The following is a 26,927-nucleotide window of genomic DNA, read 5'->3' as shown; positions in this document are numbered from 1 at the left end:
TTACTATTGAAAAATTGCAGATATGCAAGCTCACAGCGCGGCTACCGAGTGCCACGCTGCGAGCTTGTAGATCTGCCATTTTTGAAAAATCGTGAAAACTTGTGCAAGTCTTTGAAGGCTTTTTGAAAAACTTATGTTTCTATGTCAGTGGTGCTCAAACTTTTTCATGTGAAGGACTCCCAGAATGATATGTATTTGGCCACGGACCCCCATCTCAAAATGTTTAGTTCCAGTGACCCCCCAGAAGCAAAATTTGAGTTACAAATGTTCGCTTAAAAAATACATATATTCAAAGATATGCACACGTTTTCACGACTTTTCAAAAATAGCAGATATACAAGCTCGCAGCGCGGCACTCGGTGCGGTGCGCTGTGAGCTTGTATATCTGCTATTTTTCAATAGCTAAAGTATAAAATAATTAAGGCCCCCTCAAACCTTGGGCCCTAGTAACTCAGTCCCACTCCCCCCCCCCCCCCCCCCTTGTGACGCCCCTGTATACAAACCAAATATATATTCATGAAGATACAATGTGTTTCTCTTGTTCCTCAGGCGTAGCATGAAGCGGAAGGCCAGCTTCACCTGTCCCTTCAACGGTAGCTGCACCATCACCAAGGACAACAGACGCCACTGCCAGGCCTGTCGACTCAAGCGCTGCGTGGACATTGGCATGATGAAAGAATGTAAGTGTGGTTCAGTCTGTCTGTCCGTCACACGTCACACTTTTGCCCTAATCATATCTCCGCCACCGTTATTGCCCCTATCCATGCCAAACTTTGCACACACACACTCCTTGGCTGCAAAATCACAACCTCTCCACCCACTCATTTCTCACATGGCCCACTTCTAGCGCCACCATGAGGCCGATTCTTGCTAAAACAAATTTTTGGACACTGCTCCCCAAAAAGTACGCAAAGCCGTACACAGTATCTCTAAAGTCATGTCGTCAACATGGATCTGTGCCATTTCTCATATTCCCTCCTGATTGGCTACGATTGGCCTCTAAAGTTTTAGACTCCCCCGATTAGGGAGTCTTACTGGATAGGGCTGTCACGGTTGTGACATTTTACATGACGATTAATTGTCACTCAAATAACTGCGATTAACGATTTAATTGTGTTTCTGCTGTTGACAATTACATTCCTGTTTGGATTGTAGGCTTTAAAGTTGCACATGGCAGATATGATATGACACATAAACTAAATGTGCAAAGAAATGGTACTTTATTTAGGATAACATCAATTTCAAAAGCAGAAAAAGTATAATATTAAATACAAAAGCATAAAAAGGGGGGGGGGGGGGGGGAGCATGGGGGCTTAGTCTATTTACAAGTCAAAAGTAGCAGCCTCCTGAAGGTGACTTTTCATACCAATATTGAAGGAGGCTAGGGATTTGCTCTCCTTTAAGGCTTGTGGAAGGGAGTTCCACATGTTGGTGGTATAGCAGGAGAACGAATTAAAGCCTTTGTTTAGTGTTAAATCTACGTTGAACATGATTGGTGGTGCTGCTTCTCGTGTTGTGATCTATCAACATGAGTAGACCTACATTGAGTGATTGAGCAGCTGCAGCATCATTCATGATCATTCATCATTCATTACTCTTAAAACTTGCTACGATTTAAAGTTTGTCTGAGTGCTTTGATGGAGAAATCAAATCCAATAAAGGCGACTGGATGTGAATCACTCGTTACCTCGGCTCGAGTAGGCTATATTGCCTGCTGCATCAGTGTGATCCGCTCATCTGAAGAATAATCCATTTTGAGGTGAGAACATGGAGAAAGTAGTCTCAATCATAAGTTGGCTGCGAATGCCATAAATAATGGTTTAACGTAACAGAGAGATGAACAGGTCGCTTCACCAGACGAGTCCAGTCAGTCCAGCTGCTGCGCTGCGCTGCACTCTTAATTGGTATTTGACCTACTTAGTGTTAAGTCTCTCACTTGTGATGTAATTAATTATTTTGGAGCAGATTCCAATAGTATAAACATTATTAAAAGGCTTTCATATACTCTTGATATCTTTTTCAAATGAGGTTTAGCCTAATAGATTGAAATGTGCAAAATATTGGCTATTTTCTGCGTGTTAATGTCAATAAATAAATTCATCAATACATTTTCGGATATCCGAATATTCGGTTTCAAAATTGTCGTGTACACGTCAGTGAAATTAGTCGCTAGGAACATCGCTACACACAATGCACTGCTAGTGCATTGGCGCGTATCGAGGGCCTGTGACCACAAGCCCACGTTTGAATAAACATTGAACCAGTCCGGCCCTCGACTTGTACCATTAACATTTTGGCCCCCTGTGCATTTCAGTTTGACTTCCCTGTACTAAAATGACAAATTAAACATTGGCCAAATTGTCAAATATTAGAGGCAGAAATTGTGAAAATAGCCGCTCTACATCCTCATTTAAAATATGATTATTTTGGAGGTGGCGGCCTGAAAAGGTTGAGAACCACTTTAGAAAAGCTGTTTCCTTTCTTGGAATATTTTGTCATAGCCAAAGCATCGGTTCTTCACATTATCAAGCGCCACGCTTATCGCTTTCTTCTTTGGGGGATGGGATTGGCTGGGGTACAAACACAACTTCTTCATCTTCTAGCAGTGACGGGTAGCGCTCTGTAATAACCAGACACCGCTAAATATATATATCTAAAATGTCCTGTACCGATCCAAGAGGCTTCTCCTGTTGGGCCTTCGCCATTGGCCAGCTGCATAAACTCACTTAAAAATCAGTTATTTGTGTCTAAGAAGATAATATGGTTTAACTAAATAAGCTTTTGGATGAATAGTACATTTTACTGAACTGCTGATTTAATTTATCTAGCTCCCCTGGTCCACCTTGTAAATATTATGTAATATCTAGATTGGGGTCGAGTATCTCTAGGTCTTTGCCCCCATTAGAATGTTTACAGGTTTACGGTGTGTTTGAACTAGTGGAGGTCCCCCACCGCGCGCTCGCACACTCACACACACACACACGCACACACACAAGCGTGTACAGTAAAGTATACTCCGCGATCTAAAGTTTAAACACCTGCTGTTATGTACAATCCAATCCTGGGGGCCTCCGCTATCTGCGCGGACCTGTGTTTGTTTTCGCCCGTCTGTAAATAGCAGGTAAAGCGTTCCTGTGTTCCCCCGAAATCCGGATATTGTCCCGCGAGGGACGGGGTGGTCTCTTTGAAGCTGAAAGGCCCCCTGGTTCCCCTCTCCATATTGTTCCCAGAGTCTTTCTGTGAATTCCAGGCGGGTGACGGCACACAGACGCTCAGATTCAACTGTATGTGAACAGGAGCCAGCGGAATGTGCTTCTGTTACCACCGCTGTTGCAAAAACCAGCAGCATGTTGTAAAGACAGGGCTCTCTCTCTCTCTCTCTCTCTCTCTCTCTCTCTCTCTCTCTCTCTCTCCAGGGGCGTCACAAAGGGGGGGGGAGGGAGTGGGACTGAGTCACTAGAGCCCCCTTAATTATATTATACTTTAACTATTTAAAAATAACAGATATACAAGCTCGCAGCGCGGCACCAAGTGACACGCTGCGTTTTGAAAACTTGTGAAAATGCGTGCAAATCTTTGAATATGTGTATTATTAAGTGAACTCAAATTTTGCTTCGGGGGGGGGGGGGGGGACGAAATATTTTGAGATGGGGGGTCTGTGGCCAAATACATATCATTTTGGGGGTCCTTCACATGAAAAGGTTTGAGCACCACTGATATAAAAACATAGGTTTTTCAAAGAGTTTTTTGCAGTTCTTCAAAGACTTTTTCGCGATTTTTCAGATCTACAAGCTCTACAAGCTCACAGCGCGGCACTCGGTGCCCCTCTGTGAGCTTGTATATCTGCTATTTTTCAATAGTTAAAGCACAAAATGTGAATGAATCCTTGTACCCAGGGCCCAGAATTTGGCACGACACCCCTCTCTCTCTCTCTCTCCCTCTCTCTCTCTCTCTCTCTCTCTCTCTCTCTCTCTCTCTCTCTGAGCTAATACAGTGGCTAGAACAACAAGGGGAGAACAGAACAGAGAGACAATGCTTCCCGTTGTTAAGTGCCAGCAGGGGTCTCCATATGGACCCCCCACTCTCTCCCCCCCACCCCGGCCTCATCTCCTGAGAATAACAAGCCCTCCCGAATGGACATGGCCTTTTATTACAGTACAACACAAAGCATGGAGCGACTCAGGTGTAACCACAACCGTTGTGTTGTTGATGATATCATCTTAATAATACGTCTGATTTTTATTTGCACAGTGCTTTTCATAATACGCGTGCAGACTAGGGATGCGAAGATATACCGGTACGGATCGTAATCGCGATACAAACATCCGCGATACGAGTGAATCGGTTCATTCAGTGTGTACCGGTACAATATACGGCTGAAATCGTGATGGATCGTTCCGTGAGTGACTGGATCGGTAAATTCCGCGATTGTATCGGTTCTTCCATTATAGTATTTCATTCTATCCTGTGTTTCCGAGGCGCCTTGAATGCACCATCAGCCCAGCATTCAGCCCCCTCCCCAAAAGCCAGTCTAAATGCGAGCTGCGACCTATGGCTGCGACTCGGACAACATCTGCGCTCTGCATGCAAACAACAGGACAGGGCAACCAGGGAGACAGACAGTGCAGCGAAATGCGAGTGAAAGTGAATCAACACAGACGAACTAGCAGCCCCACGGGTTAAAAAGATGCAAGATTAGTAGCCTACTTAGCTTTATAACATCCAAGTCCGCTGCGCTGATTGTTGTCACAGAGTGGCACAGGCTGAGTGATATGTAATCAACAGCCGTTTCTTAGCGAATCTCCGATGGACAATTGATTGATAGACTATTAACTGCACGCACACACACAACAACAATGTTGCTGGGTGTTGTAGGACTACTGCTTGCGTTTAACAAAGTATTTGTCACTGTTCTGCAACTTTCCTGTTTGATGCAAGCAACTCTCACTTTCTCTGCTGCTAGTTGTGCTCTGGGAAAGAAGCCTACTTTATACATCGCAGTACAAGGGTGTCGCACCTAAAATAGCAGACCCTCAAGCTCACAATGCGTCGTGGATGCGACGCGCAGTGAGCTTGTAGGTCTGTTTTAAAACATTTTGGCTATAAAAAATGCATAATCCTGGATAAAATATAATATAATATGATATTATATAATATTATTATATCATATAATGATATAATAATACAAACCAGGGAGGGACTTTATAGTTTTTCAGGTTAAGGACCCCTTAGCTCAGACAGAGATCAAGCAGGGACCCTCGCTGTAGGCTAGGCATTATAGCCTACTGTATCACACAAATATTTGGCAGGCCCCCTGTAATAACCCTGGATTGGGGTCCCTGACCCCCAGTTGAAGACATATAGGCCTACTAATAATGACATAGGCCTTCTATATGATTAGTTATCAAACAATTCTACAATAGCCAGCAGCTTTGTGTTCTCCCAGGCCAGAATACTATATGTTGGGTTGTTAGACAGAGCCTAGTACTACAGTGAAACAATAAATTGCCTTGAATTAAAATTTCATAAATTTTTAGTCGCTATGTTTTGTAAATTTTGGGATTTGGGCTTGAATCGTGGTGAATCGTGAATCGTATCGCATCGTGTCGGGAACAGGGGTAAATCGTGATGTATCGTATCGGCAGGATTTTAATGTATCGCAATTATATCGTATCGCTGGCAGTGTATCGAGGTGCGTATCGTATCGCGTCAGTGGTCGAGATTCACATCCCTAGTGCAGACAGTACAATCACATAGGATAGTGACCGCTTGCATAAATAGGTATTACAATAAGGCAGGGGTCTTCAATGTTTTCAGGCCATGAAGGACCCCTTAGCTGAGAGAGAGAGATGAAGCAGGGACCCCCACGAGCTTTTCATAGATTCCATACAGTTTCATTGTTTGACAGCACAATCATCAGTGTATTTCTGATTCATGTCATTGTCAGATATTTTACCACTTGAACCGTCAATACTTAATTAACTTGACCTTTCACTCTGTACTTAGTCTAGTCTTTTACCCCTCTACACCAAACCTTTTTGCCGAAAATAGCCGATCTACAAGCTCACAACGCCTTGCAGCGCGAGGCGTTGTGAGCTTGTAGATCTGCTATTTTTGGCTAATGTTCTCGGAATATGGACGCTATTGGTTTCAAGTGGTTGATATAAAAAAATAGAAAAAGGTTTCTATCACACAAAGATTTGGAGGACCCCCATAGTATCTCTGAGGACCCCATAGGGGTCCCGACCCGGACCCCCTGTTGAAGACCCCTGCAATAAGGTAAAGCTGAAAGGTTGCGGTCAGTCAAAAGAATGAAATAGGAAACATAAGGAACACAAGAAATTAAAGACCTTAAGTGGTTGCAGAGCTATGTGGCGCATAGGTCAGGAGTCTGTCTCCTGTTTCTGTAGCGTGAGGCAGCTTCATGTACATGTGTATGCTCTGGCCATAATGTACATAGTACACCCACTGGCGCTAGTATGGCAATGACTTATTCCAATCCAACCCTTGATGCTTGCTAAGTGCCAAGCAGGCATGTGTTTTGGGTCCTTTGCACCCGGAATAACTCCTTAGTCTCATCAACCTGCAAATTCTATCGAACATACGCAGCAACCGGGTTTAGTAGAAGAGTTTCATCCATGTCTGACATGGTGAATCTAATCATTGCTGAACTCCACGGACAAATCTCTGTGTGAAGTAGAGGTCGGATAAGGTGCCAATACTACTTGCCTTTCCACTTACAGACCTAGTGAAATGAGAAATACGTTTTTCACACTTTTATAGCTTATATCCGTGGTGATCATATGGGCATTCCTAACACTAGATGGCAAAAAAAATTAAATAAACCATTTTTGTGTACTATTTTTATATCAAAAGGCATAAAAGGCTGAATCTTAATTATTTCCGGTGAACAAAAATATGCTGCGTGATGACATAGACAGGGTTCTTGAATATACAGTAAATGAACCTTTGATTACATCCACCTGTTTGATTCCCATTGTTGCCATTCCTCCAAACGCAGCTGTTTCTAATTATATAGCTACTCCGTTTTGAATGGCATTCAGGATGACGTCCAGACTGTGTATTAGTCATTGTAAACTTAATCAGCACACTAAAATATGTATCTTAAAATAGGTTAGAATAATAAGGAACTTGGTAAATAAACATTCTGTACAAGAGGCAGACTGGCCATCTCCCTCTGCTTGCGGCTGCAGGCTAATGGTGGCTACAAACGATAACCGTAGGCAGATGTTACCATCCCATCGCCTGAAGGGCTGGTCCCTTCTGATTGGTTCAGAAACACACTGGCTTGCGTTTCAGACTGATACTTCAAAATAAAATTCCCCCAAAAAGCCATTTCAGCTTGACTTTACAGTTTACAGTTTAGGCATTTAGCAGACGCTTTTAATCCAAAGCGACTTACAATAAGCAGGTAATACATCAATATAATAAGCAAGATAATATGTGAGTACATCAACAACAATATAACAAATGCATAAGAATATCAACCTAGAAACAAATAAAATAATAACATAGGTAGACCACGCACCTAATCAGTTAAAAAGAAAAGAAAAAAAAAACATTTCTAAAACCTAAAGAAAATGGTATCTAGATTCATTTATGGTCATTGAGGGAAGGGGAGTTAAAGAACAAGTGAAATGAAAAATACGTTTTCCACACTTTCCACATTTATCCGTGGTAATCATTTTTGTGTATTTTTATATCAAAAGTCCATAAAATGCAAAATCTTAATTACTTCCCGTGAACAAAAACATGCTGCGTGATGACATATATAAATGAACCTTTGATTACATTCACCTGTTTGATTCCCATTGCTGCCATTCCTCCAAACGCAGCTGTTTTTAATTATAGAGCTGCTCCGTTTTGAATGCCATTCAGGATGACATCCAGACTGTGTATTAGTCATTGTAAACGTAATCAGCACACTAAAATATGTATCTTAAAACATTATAGGTTAGAATAATAAGCAACTTGGTAACAAACATAGACTGGCCGTCTCCCTCTGCCTACGGCTGCTAGGGCATTCACGAATAGTGATTTTTAGTATTCGAATTATTCAACCTCAAAGTATTCGAATAGTCGAATATTCGACAGGACAGGCCAAACTGTCAAATATTAAGTAAGCAAGTGGTGAACATTGTCAAAATAGCCGATCTACATGCTCACAACACCTCGCATCGAGAGGCGTTGTGAGCATGTAGATCTGCTATTTTCACAATATTTATCTGTGGAACCGAGTCACATTAAATGTAATAGCTACAATTCTGAGTGCTTGTCAGGGTGGGGGTCCCCAATTTATTTTGGGGGTCACAGCCTAAAATGGTTTGAGAACCCCTGGTATAGAGCATTAACAAATTCATCCACCAGGGACATTTACAACTCATTCTTACTTCCTATCTAGCCAAGCTTTATAAACTATATATTTTTTAAAGAGAAAACAATGAAATAAAATAAAAATAAGCGAATATTTGACTTTGGTGAACAACGTCGAATAATGACTTTGATATTCGAATATTCGAATATTTGGTGAATGCCCTAACGGCTGCAGGCTAATGCTGGCTACTGGCTACAAACGTAGCCTAACATTAGGCAGATGTTACCATCCCATCGCCTGAATGGCTGGTCCCTTCTGATTGGTTCAGAAACACACTGGCTTGCGTTTCAGACTGATACTTCAAAATAAAATGCCCAGAAAGGCCATTTCAGCTCGACTTTAAGCTACACCGTGGGTTATTCTGCCATGCTGCCCCCCCAGGAAGATTGGACAGGTACCGTGTGAACCTTGAGGGTTCTACGCAAACTGACCAGCACAGACGTATTGCCCTCTCTGCCCTTGTAATAATAATAATAATGCATTTTATTTATAACGCACTTTACATTCAAAAAGAATCTCAAAGTGCTAAGTGCTTGTGTCACTCCCATGGGTTGAAATGAAGGATGGGTATGTGCTAGCTACACATACCGTATTTATATACTGTATAATCACCCAGGTATTCGTACATACATCCCAGCCCTTGCAAGGGGCCCATGTTTGCATAACCCCTGTCATTTGTCATCTTTAGCGAGGTCACCCATGCTAGCACTGCGGTAACAGCACACGTAGGCACTTCAGCTTGCTCTAACTGGTCAGTTACTGGTCAGTTATATCAGCCCTAGGGCTTTATCACCCTCTTAGAGCAGGGGTCTTCAACGTTTTCAGGCCAAGGACCCCTTAGCTGAGAGAGAGATGAAGCAGGGACCCCCACAACCTGTTCATAGATTCCATATAGTTTCATCGTTTGACAGCACAATCATCAGTGCATTTCGGATTCATGTCAATTTGTTTCAGATATTTAACCACTTGAGCCGTCATCATTACCTAATAAATTTGACCTTTTACCTCTGTACTTAGTCTGCTATTTTCCCCCTCTACACCAAACCTCTTAGCCGATCTACAAGCTCACAATGTCTCGTAGCGCGAGGCGTTGTGAGCTTGTAGATCGGCTACAGTTCTCAGAATATGGCACTAGGTTTCAAGTTGTTAATATAAAAAGGATTGGAAGATTTGGAGGACCCCCTGTAGTAACCCTGAGGACCCCCTAGGGGTCCCGGACCCCCTGTGGAAAACCCCTGTCTTAGAGTCTTTGGTCCTTTCATTACTCCTCTTATGCCCAGGCATGTAACAGTACATCGTATTACGGTATTACAGTGGTATATAAAGCCACGGAATTGATACTGTGAGATTTCCTGTCTTAATGTATTCATTTATTTATTTATTATTTTATGCGCATATGATGCGCAACTCCGCTCGCACGAGTTGGGAGAGACTTGTGATAACATAAAACATAAAGCAAGTGGTCTCCAGTTTCACAGTAACACCCTGTTTGGTTTGGATTTAAAGGTGATACACCATGAAATTTCACTTTTCCTATTTTAAAACCTTTTTGTGGGGTCCCACTAGCACCTTCTATCCTCACAAAGTCCCATTTCTGACCGTTGTGTCTTTCTCTGGTTTTGAGAAGGTGAAGGTTAAAAGTATCCCACGGGTTCTCAAAACAGGCTGTTCAGATTTGCTACCGATTGTGACGTCATCTGCCGATTGTGACGTCATCACAAAAAAAAATCAAAAACATTTTTTTTTTCAAAAATATTTTTTTTCAAAAAAAATTTTTTTTTCAAAAAGATTTTGGGGGGTTGGCGCAGTTCAGGCCAAAGGTGGTACTGCAGCTGAAATGCTCTGAGAGCCATTCAAAAATGAGAGAGGCTCTCTATTCAGGAGTGGTAATTTAGCCTCAAACCTTTTGAAAAACGTTTTTGGGACATAAACAATATGACATAAATACTTTTTAAATGCATGGTGTATCACCTTTAAGTGGGGGTGTTTCTGAATGGAAACCCACCCCCGTTTCGCTTCTTTCTGTTTGCTGAAGAAACAGATCGTATTGTATTCCACTGGCTGCCGTCTTGGTTTAGTCCAACCAGACTATAAAAGACGATCCATATGTTCCACACAGGTTGACCTACAAGGTATCAACGTGACGCCTTCATTTGTAGATCTGTTTTTTCTTTTTGGCACATGGCAGTGACGTCATGATAAACGCACAACCCACTCCCAATTTGACAATTATAGTAGCATTTTTAATTGCAGAGGAAGTAATAACAAGGTCTCTACAATATAAATAGTTTGAAAACAATACTTTTGTGACTGAAATATAAATGTATTCATAACAATAAGTGTAAAATCAAATTTAATATTAGACTCAATTCATTCATGTTTTATTTTTTTTATGGGCCCTAGTTCCAAAAATAAAAATATATTGTGTATTTAAAATATATTTCAATACCGTATTTTGTTTGATACCGTACTGTAAAATGTTGTGCCGTTACAGTTTACAGTTTACAGTTTAGGCATTTAGCAGACGCTTTTAATCCAAAGCAGATAATACATCACTATAATAAACAAGATAACATGTCAGAACACCAGTAAGACTCCCTAATCGGGAGATAAGCGACCGTTGGTCGCTTATATCCACAAATAGGCCAAAAGTTTGTTTTACCAATTATTACACTCTATGTGAACATTTACATCAACAAATCCCAAGTACAGGGCATCATCTGGGATACAATCCCTTTTATGCCCATATATGGAGATCCCTAACATAATCCCTTTCATGCCCATATATGGAGATCCCTAACAGAATCCCTTTTATGCCCATATATGGAGATCCCTAACAGCATCCCTTTTATGCCCATATATGGAGATCACTAACAGCTAACAGAATCCCTTTTATGCCCATATATGGAGATCCCTAACAGAATCCCTTTTATGCCCATATATGGAGATCCCTAACAGAATCCCTTTTATGCCCATATATGGAGATCCCTAACAGAATCCCTTTTATGCCCAGTTGGTTGCTAGGGTAAAAAAACATGGTTGCTATGGTAAACAGTTGGTTGCTAGGGTAAACAGTTGGTTGCTAGGGTAAAACCATGGTTGCTAAGGTGGTTGCTAACGTACACTAACAGACCAGCAACAACAGACTGTTGCCACAGCAACGTACACAAAGGTTTGTGTACACATGTGGTGTGATGTCATACTGAAGATATATGACATCACACCGTACACAAACAAAGGTGTGACGTGTGACGGACGGACGGACGGACGGACGGACGGACGGACGGCCGGTGGAGGTTTTCATAGTAAACTGCTCCCTGACGGTCGCAATCAACAACAAGATAACAAATGCATATGAATATCAATCTAAAAAAAACAATATAATCCGTAAAGAAAAAAAGGATTCTAAAAACCTAAACATGCCTATCCATGGAAAATAAAGGTTGTATGGATATGTGATAAATACTGTATATTCCCCAACTTGACAAACATGGACTACATTTGTCCATCAAACATGGTTGCAGAGGACGGTTTGGTAGAATTCACAGACATGGAGTTCATCCCTATGCAACGAAACCAACACAGTTTGCAGGATGACAGGCAAAGCAGTGAGCATCCCAATGTGACTACCATTTTGTTCGCCGCTGCAGTTCCTCATTCATTGACAGTAATGGTAATCAGGGACATGTTGGGCCCCTGATTCAGCCCGGAAAAAAGAGTTGGAGAGGCCTTCATTGCGCGCTATAGAGAGAGATCTCTCTCCATAGCGCTGCTGCTACTTAAAGATTTGCCATTTCAGATCATGACAAGTGACAAGCCGTATTCGGTGTTTCGTCGTTGTCGGGTGGAAACCAAAAACCGTTTGTTTTGTATTTATCATTTTAATAATGATATCAAACTAGTGAAAACAGCCGATCTACAAGCACACAACGCCTCGCACCGCGAGGCGTTGTGTGCTTGTAGATCGGCTGTTTTCACTACTTTTGTGCGACGGCCTTGTATGATAAAGCAGGGCTTTGCCTTGCGAAAAAATGTACAAATTTGAAACTTGGAGATACAAGGTTTCTGCCCGACAGTGACGATTTACTTTGTTGGCCGCCCAGCCCCCAAAATGGAACGAAGGCCCGCCATTTTATTTTTATTTTTTTCCTATTGGCCGGCCTGGACCGGCCATTCGGGAATGAACCGGCCGTTCGGGGAGTTGTCCCACTTTTCCCAATGGCCAGCACGTCCCTGATGGTAATCTATTTATTACATTATACAGTGTTGATCAAATGCCACTTTGGCATCAAAGTACACTGATAAGATTTGTCCCTCTAAAGTACACAAAGAGTTGCTCACGGCTTGTTTGATTGTGTAGCACTGGAGTCGCCACTCTGAGCAGGCCGCAGAAGTCTGCCAGGAGGCATGTAGGCCTACATGGCTTTAAACAAACTGATTATGGGTATTGGGTGTGTCTCCGTACCCTCTCATCTTTGTCTCTCTGTGTGTCTCTCTCCCTCTCTATGCGTCAGGCACGTGCACAGATAGACATCAAAGGGGGGCTTGAGCCCCTGCCCTATTATCAGTCTGTAAAAAGTGCCCTCCAGACCATGATGAATGCGGTTACTTTTTACTATGGTGAAAGAAATTCAAATGCCCCCTTTTCCACATACAAGGAGGCAGCATTCAAGAGAATTGCCTTGTCCACAAACTCTCCTGAACTTGAATGCAGCGTCTTATGTGTAGAAATACATGCCGTACGCCACATTTCCAGTGTTGACTTGATTATGCTTAGCTCCGTGTGGTATCATGCATTGAAAATAGGAGGTCTGCAATTTTTGATATTTCCACCAAAAGGCTCTTTTAGAAATTTCAGCCCCTGCCTCTCTAACATTCTCTGCACGTCCCTGCTATGTGTATGTTTCATCACGGCGCTGTGTTGTAGTCGTAGGTAGTGTTTGTTCATAAGCTGGTCCAGCCGGCTCTCACAGACTCCAATGTTATTTCACCAAACTTCCCGTGCTAGTTTGCCACCCGTGATCGTCATGGCGAATACCCGGCGACGGCGTCAGGGAGTCCCTTCCTTAATTATTGAATGCTTTAACCAGTGAAAAATAGCAGATATACAAGCTCACAGCGCGGCACCGAGTGCCGCGCTGCGAGCTTGTAGATCTGCTATCCCTTTTATGCCCATATATGGAGATCCCTGATGTCATCAATGTTAAGCCCATATCTAACAGGACTTCATATGGGAATGCCCATATATGGAGGGGTCACGGCCTGAAAAGGTTGAGAACCACTGGCAGGGTTCCCACGGTCATGAAATTCCTGGAAATATTTTGAAATTAGACAAATATCTTTCCAGTACTGGAAAAGTTTTGGAATTGATCAAGGGTCCTGGAAGGTCCTGGAAAAAATAGATATGCATTGTCTTTGGTTATTGATTTTGTTAATAACTCTGAAATGACAAATTAAACATTGGCCAAATTGTCAAATATTAGAGGCAGAAATTGTGAAAATTGCCGATCGGCTATTTTCACAATAGAACCGTGTTACAAAATTCCTCAACTCTTAGTGCTCGTCAGGGTCCCGGGGTCACGGCCTGAAAATGTTGAGAACCACTGGCATACACTACCTGTCTTTGTGCATTGCACATAGGCGACTTGTTATTGAGTTGAATTATTGTTATATAGTCCTGGAAATTGGGTTAAATATTCGGGAAAAGTTTTGGAAAGGTTTTGGAAATTAATTGGTAAAGATGTGTGGGAACGGAACCCTGCACTGGGCTAAAGCCTGCCCTTCTCCCCCTGTCCCCCACAGTCATCCTGACAGACGAGGAGGTCCAGAGGAAGAAGGACCTGATCCAGCGACGGAAGGACGAGGAGGCCCAGCGCGAGGCCCAGAGGGAGGCCCGGCGGCCCCGGCTGTCGGACGAACAGAGCCAGGTCATCGCCACGCTGGTGGAAGCCCACCACAAGACCTACGATGAGTCCTACTCCGACTTCACACGCTTCAGGGTGAGGCTCTGCAGAACGGAAAGAAAAATAAATGTCTAACCCTTCATATCATCGTTGTCGGGCGTAAAACTAAAGTGTTACTTTTCAGGGAGTGGGGAAAAAAAGAAGCTGCCTTCCAATTGATCCAGCGTAGTTATTTTTCAGTCACAAGCTCGAAAAACAGTGTTTTTCACGTACCTTTGAAGAATCGCTGAATATTCGGTGTCGCGTGCATCTGCGCACGGAACATTCAAAAGACGTCTTCTTGTCAAATAAAATATGCATTACCCTACCGTGACGATCCATTAGAAAGATGCAGGCTTCCGAGTGCAGCATGCGCCCAGCCCCGTCTCCCATACCCATTCATTCCCCAAAAATCACACCCGTGTGAAGTGGAGCTGTGTGTGTGTGTGTGTGTGTGTGTGTGTGTGTGTGTGTGTGTGTGTGTGTGTGTGTGTGTGTGTGTGTGTGTGTGTGTGTGTGTGTGTGTGTGTGTGTGTGTGTGTGTGTGTGTGTGTGTGTGTGTGTGTGTGTGTGTGTGTGGATCATGTGTACCGATTTTTGTGACATTTGAAGAAAATATGTAGGAAAAGGAGCAAAAAGTGTGTTTTGGAGAAAATTCAAGATGGCGGAAAATCTATCATGGCGCAAATGGGCGTGGCCTATATGGGGAGATGCGTCATGACCCAAGGAATCCAGGGAAAAAATATTTTTAATTTTCCGACCTACGGTTCAAGAGTTACAGGCCAAAACGTAAAGTGGGGTGTTATGGCGCCACCATGCGGCCAAATGACACAATTATTTTTTATTTAATCCTTGAAATCATTATGAACCTCCTCTCCAAGTCTTGAAACTCTAGCTCCTATGGTTTGCGAGAGACAAATAATTGAATGTGAGTTTTTGCGATTCCCATTATAAGTCAATGGGGAAAATTAATTCACTAATAAATTAATATCAATTAAACTATAGAACCTTTCTCTTAGAAAAGTAATAGCCCACGATTCCCGAGTAAGCCGGTCGATTTGACATATGGCGCGAGTGTGTGGTGGCAAAACTGTGGGACTAGTGGCGTGCCGAAGTTTAGGAAGTTCAGGCTACATACAGACAGACAGACAGACAGACACACAGACAGACAGACACACCCACACAGCCACGTATAGGGAGCCTGTGCTTCACACAGCTCCAAAAAATCACACCCGTGTGAACTGAGCGGTGGTTTACCCACCAACCCCCCCCCCCCCCCTCCCCCCTTCCCCTTGGGCCGCAAAAGTCTAGAGTTCAGGCCGCTTTTTTTGAAAAAAAAAAAAAAGTTTTTTGAAAAAAAAAAAAAAGGTTTCGGGGAAAAAAAAAGTTTAAAAAAAAAAAAAAAAGGTTTTTTGAAAAAAAAAGTTTTTTGAAAAAAAAAAAGTTTTTTGAAAAAAAAAAGTTTTTGAAAAAAAAAAAAGATTTGGAAAAAAAAAAGTTTTGAAAAAACTCGGGCGTGCTCAAACAACAGTAATAACTGCGTATTACCTTACTGTACGTTACTGTACTGTATACTGTACCTAACTACTGTATACTGTACATATTCTGTGTTCTATATCTATGAATTCGATGTGTTCTAGATCTATGAATTCTGTCACCTCCCCCCCGCCCCCCCCCCAGGCTAGTCTCAACAGCACCCTCTTACCCACCAACCCCTCCCCCCTTCCCCCCTGTGTGTGTGTGTGTCTGTGTGCGTGTGTGTGTGTGTGCCTGGCCTGGCCTGGCCTGAAAACAGCGCCCCTCCCTTAACATGTGTGGTCATAAAAGGTACTACACCACAGGCTTGAGGCTACATACAGACCCACCCACCCACATACATACATACATACCTACACACACGGCCACGCTATGGAGACGGTGTGACCACCGCTCAAAAAAGGGAAAGGCTGTTTTGGTTCGGTTATGTCACAACGTCATCGGGCGTCTTACCCTAGAATAAAAAATAATAATTGTTGAGCCATAGGCTATTGAACAGCGTCATCCAGCGTCAAAACAAAAAAGTCATCAAACTCGTCTATATTATTGAAACACCTCTTTTCCTATTATTTTGTTTTTCTTACACATCCAGCATCACTGAACACTTGGTAGCTGTTGTAGACCATCCAGCAACACTGAACACTTGGTAGCTGTTGTAGACCAACCTGTTGCACTCACCCATAGCCACACTCACACACCCAATAACCAGCCAGTGGGTGGTTCTCAAAAACATTTAGTTTTCAGTACCAGTACAAACTACAAGAGAAAGCCATAGAGCTAATATAGGGTGACCATATTTTCAGACGCTCAAACCGGGACGCGAACCACTGTTGCCTAAAACCGGGACCCTCAAAGCACGTTACTGCGCACGCGCCTGCCCATTCTCTAACGTTTGTGCATGTGCACATTCACACCGCAGGTTTGCATACAGGCAGTGAGTGATTGACAAACAGCCTCAGCGTTGAATTCAGACACGCACTGTATTGTTCATGTTTTCTGATTGTTTAGGTGAGCAATGAGCATGTTTACATGAAAAGAACCTGACAAATGTCTATGCAACCACTGAAAACAGCTACTGTTACTTTAATTCTGCTGAAAACCGGGACAATTTTGTAGTGAATGTTGATAATATGTCCCGGTTAGTGTTAGTGTTTTAGAGATATTTGTCAGGACACCGGTACACACAGCTTGAAAACGGGACAGTCCCGGCCAAACCGGGACGTCTGGTCACCCTAAGCTAATAGGATAACCCATATAACATTAAAAATAAGAAAGAGTTAAAACGAGTTTCTCCCGAACAGATTTATTTTAAGCTGTGGTCATAAGACTAGCACAGTTTTATGTCAAAATGTCCAATAAGTACTTTGTTCTATTTAATCACAGTGCAACAAACAGTTGTGTTAGTCTATTTAATGACCAGTAGCTTCACACAAAGTGTGTCAATGTTTCATCAATAAAAATGGCAGTAAAATAAATTCTTCTATGTTCCACTTTCTCTCACATACCCTCTTACTAGTACCCAACAAATGTTCTGCACACCACCTTTGTAAGGATCCTGTGTGTTCGTATTTAGTTATTCTTTGACACCCTTTGCTCTGTTTGATGCCATGGCACTCAAGATTCCATGTCAAATGACTTGAGTCAAGTGTGCCCATTACGGTGAGAGTTCATAGGACTAAATGCCATGTGGTCTTTCTCTTTCGCTCGTGTGTCTGTCTGTGTGCGTGCGTGCGTGCGTGCGTGCGTGCGTGCGTGCGTGTGTGTGTGTAGCCTCCGGTACGTGACGGCCCCGTGACGCGCAGTGCCAGCAGAGCAGCCTCTCTTCATTCCCTGTCAGACGCTTCCTCTGACTCCTTCAGCCACTCTCCAGGTAAATGAACCGCTGCCCTGAGGCCCATTCTATCAAATAAATGTCTTCCAAATCTGATTGGAAGACATCTGAAAATGTTTTCTGAAAAAGGTATGTTTCTATGGAGTTCATGTGGGATAACACCGCTGCTTCTACTCCTGGCATATCATTATTTTATATCGTCGTTGTCGGGTGGAAACCTTGTATCTCCAAGTTTCAAATTTGTATGTTCTTTCACAAAGTAAAGTCCTGCTTCATCATACAAGGCCGTCGCACAAAAGTAGTGAAAACGGCAGATCTACAAGCTTGTAGATCGGCTGTTTTCACTAGTTTAAATCATTTTTAAAATGATAAATACAAAACGAACGGTTTTGGACGTACGAGGTTTTCACCCGACAACGACGATATACTGGAGTTATGCGCCAGTGTCATGCACCGAAAATAGCAGATCTAGTGATATAGCGATGTGTTGTGAGTTTGTAGATTGCCTATTTTCTGTGTGCGACACCTGCGCGCAGCTAAGTACTGTATAACTCTGCGGGCTCTATTATGATCCAGGTCTTATGCCTTATGCCTTAACTTCTTTGCCTTTTTTTTTTACTATTTTGAAAAACATTTTTAAATACTTCAAATGCTGATCTACATCTGCATTGTAAGCTTGCAGATCAGCTATTTGAAATATTTAAAAAAAAGTGTATATATAGTAAAAAAAAAAAGGCAAAGAAGTTAAGGCATATGCCATAAGGCATAAGACCTGGATCATAATAGAGCCCTGCGTGTTTCTCAATACCCGAAATTGAGAAGTTCAACTTCAGACTTGCAAGTTGGCCATAGCAATGTAATTGTTCATGAAATGCCCACCCAAGTTTCCCAAGAAGAATCATGAAAACCATATACGACTCAACAGTATTTTTCTTATAAAACCAAATGGACTCTTATATTTTATGCTCAAAAAGAATCGTGGGAGAATTGTGATCTAGATTCTTCTGGAGAAAAATCGAGATTCTCATTTGAGCAAGAATCGCCCAGCACTATTGTTCTATGATTATTCTATGGTTGTAGTATTTAATGATGTAAATTGGAAGTTCATGTTTGTTTATGTACATCGTATCTCATGCTCTGCCCTGGGGGGGTTTGTGTTTGTGATAGCAGATTCTGTTTTAGGATATGGTTACACAGATCAATCTGTTCATCATTAGAGCAGAGCCTCACCACCAAACTCAAAGCAATATCATTGCATAAATGTTATTTTTTAATAAATGGCAAATGGTTAATTCTGAGCTGAAGTGTCTAAATGAATCCCTTTTATGCCCATCAATATTAAGCCCATATCTGGGAATTCCCATATAATAGAATCCCTTTCATACCATCAATACCAGTAAGACTCCCTAATCGGGAGATAAGCGACCGTCACATCGCATACACAAACTTTAGAAGGCAATCAGGAGGGAATATGGGAAATGGGACTGATCCATGTTGATGACATGACTTTCGAGATACAGTATACCGCTTTGCGTGATTTTAGGGCAAAATCTGTAGGAGCAGTGTCCAAAAATATATTTAGCAAAAATCGGCCTGATGGTGGCGCTAGAAGAGGGCCATATGAGAAATGAGGGGCAGAGGTTATTATTGCCAACGGTGGTGGAGATAAGAGTAGGGACAAAAGTGTGACGCCAACATACTGTATATACATATGCATATGAGACATGGTGGGGGCGGACATTAATTGACGATAAATATTGCGTGCATGCAAGCATTAATTGCATGTAAACTTACAAGCAAAGGCTCTTTAAAGCACACGTGAGGAGGAAAAGGGCAGAGGAGATCTGTACACTTTGAGACACTCAAACAAACTGATCAGAGTTTCAAGTGTGCTAGACAAGACATCAATCCAACAAGACAACTGAACAGGCTTAACACTGATTACAGGTCTTGTTACAGCAAGCGCCTGTAGGACCTCCTTCTAACTACTAGGCATGATCACGATCGCAAAATTGCATGTTTAACCCCCATACCAACCGCATCTTTCAAACATGGCAGCCATGTTTGTTTACATATGAAGAAAACATAATGGCTGGCTGGCTGCTATCTCATGAATGCCTGAACGGTTTTCCAAGCGGATTCTTTTGTTTGAAAGCTGTGAACAGCGTGCACACACGTGGTGCATGATCTAGGCATGGGCGTGCATGATCCGTGCACTATGAATTACATGGAAGTCTATAGAGACTGGGGGTATCCTGGAACTTCAAAGAGATTTTTTAAAAAGCAGCGAATGAGTTAAACAACCAACCGCAACTCAAATCACACTTGCAAATGAATTCCGTCCTCTGAGTCGCCCTTAGGCGTATTACTACTGGTATAGAATAACAACGTAAACTAAATAGAATAAACTTTATTAAATAGAACATTTAAAGGTAACTATTCACACGTTTGAAAATATATCATATATATGATACTGTATGTAGGGAGTTATGAAGGGAGTTAAATAGGCCTAAATCAGACACAAATCGAACCTCACATTTTATTACAGGTTACCCATGTTGGTTCTGTTTCTCAAGCGTCGGTGGTGTTGTATTCTGGGAAATTTGCTGTGAGAAGTCCGCACAAGTCGGCTCTGATGCATCCTCGGTAAAGTGGGCGGCTCAAGTTTACTTTACATACGGGTGTTTGGTCTATATTTGGTCTAACAGTACCTGGGCAGCGACTGATGACGTTATCAAACGTTCTGTACACAGGTACAGACAAGTACACACACCGAGAAACGGCCTCAGGTTTTACTTTGAATACAGGTCTGTGACGTCACTTTACTGAGAACTCGGTAGAATTCCTCTGAACCGCACACCAAGGAAGCAAACATCAGGCCACTAATACATTCATCACTAATAAGCAAAACACAGGCAAGGACACTGCTGCATGGCCAAGAGCCAAGCACGATCAATAGAGACAGCTCACACCTCCCGGCCCCCCAGCTGTCCTTCTAATGATAAACAAATTATTATGGTTGTCATCTGACTTCCTCCTAACCATGCACTGTTTTTCCCCTTTAGTTTTATGTGTTGACGTCTCTCCCCCCCAAACAAAGACAGTCATTCTGACCCCTCCCTCCCTTCGTGAAGTTTGTGTCCAGCTTGTCGTGTTAATAATGAATGATAAGGTTTATTGTCCCCAAAGGGGAAACAACATTAAAAAACAACACGTAACCATATAGCACAAAACAACATATCACCAAGACAAAAACATGTACGCAGAAAGCCATCCTGTTGACGGGGCAGTTTCCAACGATATATTTCCTCAACCTTTTCAGGCTGTGACCCCCAAAATAATCATATTTGGATTGGGGACCCCCACCCTTCACACACACTTGGAATTGTAGGAGTTGGCATTACATTTAGTTTGACTTGATCTGTTCCATTGTGAAAATAGCCGATCTACATGCTCACAACGCCTTTCATTGCGAGGCATTGTGAGCATGTAGATCTGCTATTTTCACAATTTCTGACTCAAATTTTTGGCAATTTGACCAATATGTTGGACCAGAGATACTAAAACTGAAAACGTCTTTAAAGTCCTTAAACTGTCACTATGCAGATACCATGTATACACTTATACTGTATGTTGGTCTGTTTACTGTTGAGTGAAAAAACAATGTTAACATTTAGCTAAGCATCTGGGGATCCCCCCAAAATAATTTGGGGACCCCTCTGGGGGTCCCGACCCACAGGTTGAAAACCACTGATATAGGGGATGATTAGTGTCATTTATTATCGAGAGTGCTAAGCGTGTGATGGCCTTATTATTGTTCATATCAGAAAGTGTAGGTAACGTCTTGGTTAAAAGTCATAATTTCTTCACTTAGAGAAAATAACATTTGCAGTTAGAGGTTCTTTAATTGGTTTTCATAGAACTTTGGACCCATTTCTATCATCAACTCTATGACTTCTATTGATTGATTTTTTTTATTGTTTTCGTATTATATTATTACCGCTTCTACCTTATTTGTACACCAGGAGTCTTCAACGTTTTCAGGCCAAGGACCCCTTAGTTGAGAGAGAGATGAAGCAGGGACCCCCACTACCTTATCATAGATTCCATTTAGTTTCATCGTTTGACAGCACAATCATCAGTGTATTTTGGATTCATGTCAATTTGTGAATTCAGATATTTAACCACTTGAACCGTCAATAAGTAATAAACTTGACCTTTCTCTCTGTCCTTATCTGCTCTTTTCCCCTCTACACCAAAGCTCTTTTCCGAAAATATCCGAGGCATTATGATCTGCTATAGATCTGCTATTTTTGGATAAAGTTCTCCGAATATGGACACTAGGGTTCAAGTGGTTAATATAAGAAAGGAGAAAAAGAAAAGATTCTATCACACAAGGATTTGGAGGACCCCCTGTAGTAACTCCAGCAATCCAGGGGTGCCGCGAGATAATTTGATGATATTTGGAATTTATTTGGACACTTGAAAAAATATTTAGTATCATTTAAAACTCTTAAGTACAAAGTTATTTTCAGTCAGTTCTAACCAAAATGGCTATTATCTCAACGTTTTCCTCGCAACATAATCACTAAACCTTGTATCTGCAAGTCTTTTGGTAAAGCAAAGCCCTGCTTCATCATACAAGACTGTCGCACAAAACTAGTGAAAACAGCCGATCTACTGTGTGCTTGTAGATCTGCTGTTTTCACTAGTTTAGTACATTTTATAGATGATAAATACAAAACAAACTGTTTTGGACATACAAGGTTTCCACGATATGCTATAAATATAAGGTGCTGGGAGTGAAAATTATAATGTAGGGGTGCCTCGGATTAAAACAATATTTACGGGGTGCCCTGAGACAAAACCGTTTGGGAACCCCTGCTCTAGGGGTCCTGGACCCCCTGTTGAAGACCCCTGTTGTACACAATCAATTCTGTTTAATTCAATTCTTCTCTCCTCAGGGCATGCAGGAGGTTGTGTGGGTGTGTGGGTAGATGTTGTGGTTTGTTTAGTGTTGTTTGTTGCATTATTTGTATTGTGTTGTGTTGTCTGATTCCATGTACTGTATGTCCTGTATTTTTAAATCGATAAAACCAGATAAAAAAAATAAAAATCACACCCAATGTGAAGTGAGCGGTGGTCGTGCTTGCATAACATCTTCAGACTAGGATTTAAGTCTAGGATGTGTACAGGCTATGCTACACACACACATTTTGCTATGGCAAAACGCTGAGGAAAAAGGCTACAGACATACGACATATGACATCAATAGACAAACATGATGCTACGCACACACATTTTACTATGGCAAAACGCTGAGGAAAAAGGCTACGGACACACGCACAGCCACTTATAGGAGCGGTTTGCACCGCTCAAAAATAAAAATGTGGGATGGGTGCATGTTGACACATCTGGTGCCAACCCCGAGTTTGGGCCGTTTTTGAAAAAAAAAAAAAATCAAATTCAAAATTCAAATTCATTTTTTTTGGACCTCCAGAAATCGCGAAATTGCATGTTTAACCCCCATACCAACCCATTCTTTCAAACATGGCAGCCATGTTTGTTTACATCTGAAGAAAACATAATGGCCCATAAATCATGAATGCCTGAACGGATTTCCAAGCAGATTTTTTGTTTGAAAGCTGTGAACAGTGTGCACACACGTGGTGCATCAGCTAGGCATGGGCGTGCACTTTTTACACAATTGCGCAATTACATGGAAGTCTATGGTAACCATGGCAACGTGGGACATTGAAGAGAAAAAATCATAGCAACATAAGTGTTAACTCTCCCCCTCCTCCTCTCCTCCTTTTCCAGAGTCTGTGGACACCAAGCTGATGAACTTCAACAACCTGCTGATGATGTATCAGGACCAGGGTGGAAGCCCGGACTCCAGTGAGGAGGACGGCTCTCGCCTCTCCATGCTGCCCCATCTGGCCGACCTGGTCTCCTACAGCATCCAGAAGGTCATTGGTTTTGCCAAAATGATCCCTGGCTTCAGGTGTGTCTTATCGGCTGTCTACCTATAGCCTAGCTGCATAATCCACTGTTTGTTGGGAGCACAATTAGCTCTGTCTGACACCGCGGAGCCACAGATCTCACTAGAAATACTGTTCCTCCGAAACAGTGTGGGCTCGCTCGTGACTATATTCTGCAGCGTACTAACTGTCATGTGAAGCTCGACCAATACTCCAGCTAACACCACTCCCAGATTTTCCACTCCTCAATTGCACCTCATTGGCTAAGGGCCCTGCCTTTGTACTGTCTGCGACGGAACTCACTATATAAATAACTGCCTTTATACTGTCTGCGACGGAACTCACTATTTATAAATAATGAAGATAACAGTGTTCTCGCCTTTCAGGCGAGCCCACAATAATGAGGATAACATAGTGTTCTCGCCTTTCAGGCGAGCCCACAACAATAACTAAAAATAAAAACTCTTAATCAAATAAATTGTTCTTCATTTCTAATGTTTGCCAACGTGACTATATTCTGCAGTGTGCTAACTGTCATGTGAAGCTCAACCAATACTCCAATACTCATTGGCTAGTGGCTCTGCCTTTCTACTGTCTGCGGCACAAATATGCGGCGGAAATATGCAGCGGAACTCTATAAATAATGAGGATAACATAGTGTGGTTGCCCAACAGGGCAACACACTATAGTCCTGGGGAAACTTTATTTATTCTTCTTCTAGATAAACTTTATTTGTGAATGGGTTTTTACCTTGAATAGGGAAGCAATAGGGAATCAATGGGAGTGGGAATCAATAGGGTATCAGTGGGAGTGGGAATCAATAGGGAATCATTGGGAGGGAATCAATTGGTCGACCTTCACAAGGTTAGCCTGCTGCAGAATATAGTCACGTCGGCAACCACACTCGCAATTTCCAATTGCATCTTTTCTAGTTGGCGTGCCCAACAGGGAAACAGATTATAGTCCTGGGGAAAATGTATAGACTTCTAGGGTAACTTTTCCGCTGCCATTGGAAATGGCAGGGATAGGGAATCAATAGCGAATCAATGGGAGTGGGAATCAGTAGGGAATCAATGGGAGTGGGAATCAAAGCGAATCAATGGGAGTGGGAATCAATAGGGAATCAATTGGTTGAGCTTCACATGACAGTGAGCCTGCTGCAGAATATAGTCACGTCAGCAACCACACTCGCAATTTCCAATTGCATCTTTCTATGTTGTGGGCTCGCCTGAAAGGCGAGAACACTATGTTATCCTCATTATTTATTGACCTATCAAGTTCCGCCGCAGACAGTACAAAGGCAGGGCCCTTGGCCAATGAGGTGCAATTGGCGGAAAAACATATGTGCTTGTAGCAGGGCTTTACTTGGTGAAAAAACGTACACATTTGAAACCTGGAGATACGAGGTTTCTGCCAGTGACGATATCACAGGTTAACCTTGAATGTAGAATGAATTCCCCCTTGGGCATAACCCCAAAGAGACTACCTTATATCCCTGCGGTGAGACACTTGGTCCACACAAGACATTATTTATGACAGTTAAGGCAAATATCCTCGAGAAACCAAGAGGCATCTTAGCCGTTTTAGCTGGAGTATTGTTTGAGCTTCACATGACAGTTGGCACGCTGCAGAATATAGTCACGTTGGCAAACATAAGAAATGAAGGAAAAACAACAATTTATTTGATTAAGAGTTTTTATTTTAGTTATTTTTTAAATGTATTTCTTTACGAGCGAGCCCACACTGTTTCGTAGGAACAGTATTTCTAGTTATTATTGTTCTTGTGACCACTAGGGGGGGGGCATCCCCGAGGGAAGTAGGGGTGCTGGGGGGGCCTCTCCCCCAGGTCCCACCGCACCCCCCAACGCCCCCCCCCCAAAGGGGGGTTGGGGGAAAAATATTGCCCCTCGGCAAGTAGAGGCTCTGACATCAGTGGCGTGAAGTAGGGGCTATTTGTCTACTTCTATTTCCAGTACAATTTCAAAATAAACAATGAATGATCGATTGTATAGACCCAAAAAAAAAGACTCTTGTTTTGAAATGTGCTTCTGGGCACTGTTTAGAGAGGAAATGGCTTTCAAAGGACGCCCTCCGGCGGGGCTCTTTCTGAGAAGTGATTGTAGACCAGAACCCCTCCCTCCACCCCCGAAAGAAGAAGGATTTATATCTGTCAAGAAAGAACGATGTGCTATCATCCTATTTCAGTCGATGTCTAACTTCAGTTTTCACACATGAGTAAATCAAAGAGGGCTATCCTTGGAACACATTCCAGTGACAACAGATATATTTTAAATTTGTGACTATGGGAAGGTCTGTGTGTGTGTGTTTGCCAGATTTGACCCATTATGCAGTGGAGTTGCTGTTTTAAATCTATTATTGTATTTACCCCCACCCCCAAGACAAAAATGTGCTTTTTTATACTACAAAAAGTCATCTCAATACTGTCCAATTTATATACTGTATACCAATTAGACAGTTGATTTATGTATTTATCTTTATTTTATTCACGTGTCTCGAGCTGACTTTTGACCTAAATGTTTGTGTGTGTTGGAGACTTTGTACACGTCTTGTTTTTGCGTCTGATTAATCAATAGTATGCCACAGTAAAAAACAGGCCTATGGTCTAAAGGCCAGAGATTAGCTGACACATATGGAAACGTTTCAAGCATGAACATACCGTGTGGTATGTTTGCTAACTGAACTGAGTGGTGTTCCTGCAAGATTATACTAGTATGACGTTTGGCCTTCAATGCGCGGTATATGTCTTTCCCCTTGGGCCAAACAATTACATGCCCGCCCACACTTGTTGTGGTGAACACAGAAGGTTCTTTTACACTTTTACACTCGTCCTTCAGGGTAGACAACAAAAGGCTTCATACAGCTCCCCCAGTATACTGTATACTGTACTTAACTGAAGAAGAGCTTAGTTTAATTGTTGGAACGGGATAACACGATTCCCTGGAAAAATGTGCTTGTATGTCGTCGTTGTCGGGTGGAACCCTTGTATGTCCAAAACCCTTCGTTTTGCCTTTATCATTTTAAAAATGATTTAAACTACTGAAAACAGCTGATCTACAGTTGTGTGCTTGTAGATCTGCTGTTTTCACTGCCTTTGTGCGGCGGCCTTGTATGATGAAGCAGGGCTTTACCTTGTGAAAAAAATCAAACCTCGGTTCGAAGTGGAGCGGTGAATCTGTGTGTGTCTGTGTGTGTGTGTGTGTGTGTGTGTGTGTGTGTGTGTG

General features: G+C 42.3%; 1 protein-coding gene across 1 annotated transcript in view; it reads left to right on the top strand.

The window, feature by feature from the left end:
- LOC308286729 (vitamin D3 receptor B) overlaps positions 1-26,927 on the top strand; it is a 71,866-nt gene that overhangs the window by 32,404 nt on the left and 12,535 nt on the right. Inside the window, exons 4-7 of the mRNA XM_080727847.1 lie at positions 550-680; positions 14,198-14,394; positions 17,644-17,743; positions 23,525-23,708. Coding sequence (XP_080583973.1) covers positions 550-680; positions 14,198-14,394; positions 17,644-17,743; positions 23,525-23,708 — 612 coding nt within the window. The remainder of the gene's footprint in view (positions 1-549; positions 681-14,197; positions 14,395-17,643; positions 17,744-23,524; positions 23,709-26,927) is intronic.

The sequence above is a fragment of the Nannobrachium achirus genome (genome assembly GCF_963921795.1).
Source record: "Nannobrachium achirus genome assembly, chromosome: 6".
Taxonomy (NCBI): domain Eukaryota; kingdom Metazoa; phylum Chordata; class Actinopteri; order Myctophiformes; family Myctophidae; genus Nannobrachium; species Nannobrachium achirus.
The sequence above is the reverse complement of the archived record's forward strand: the minus strand, read 5'-3'. Positions and strand labels throughout refer to the sequence as shown.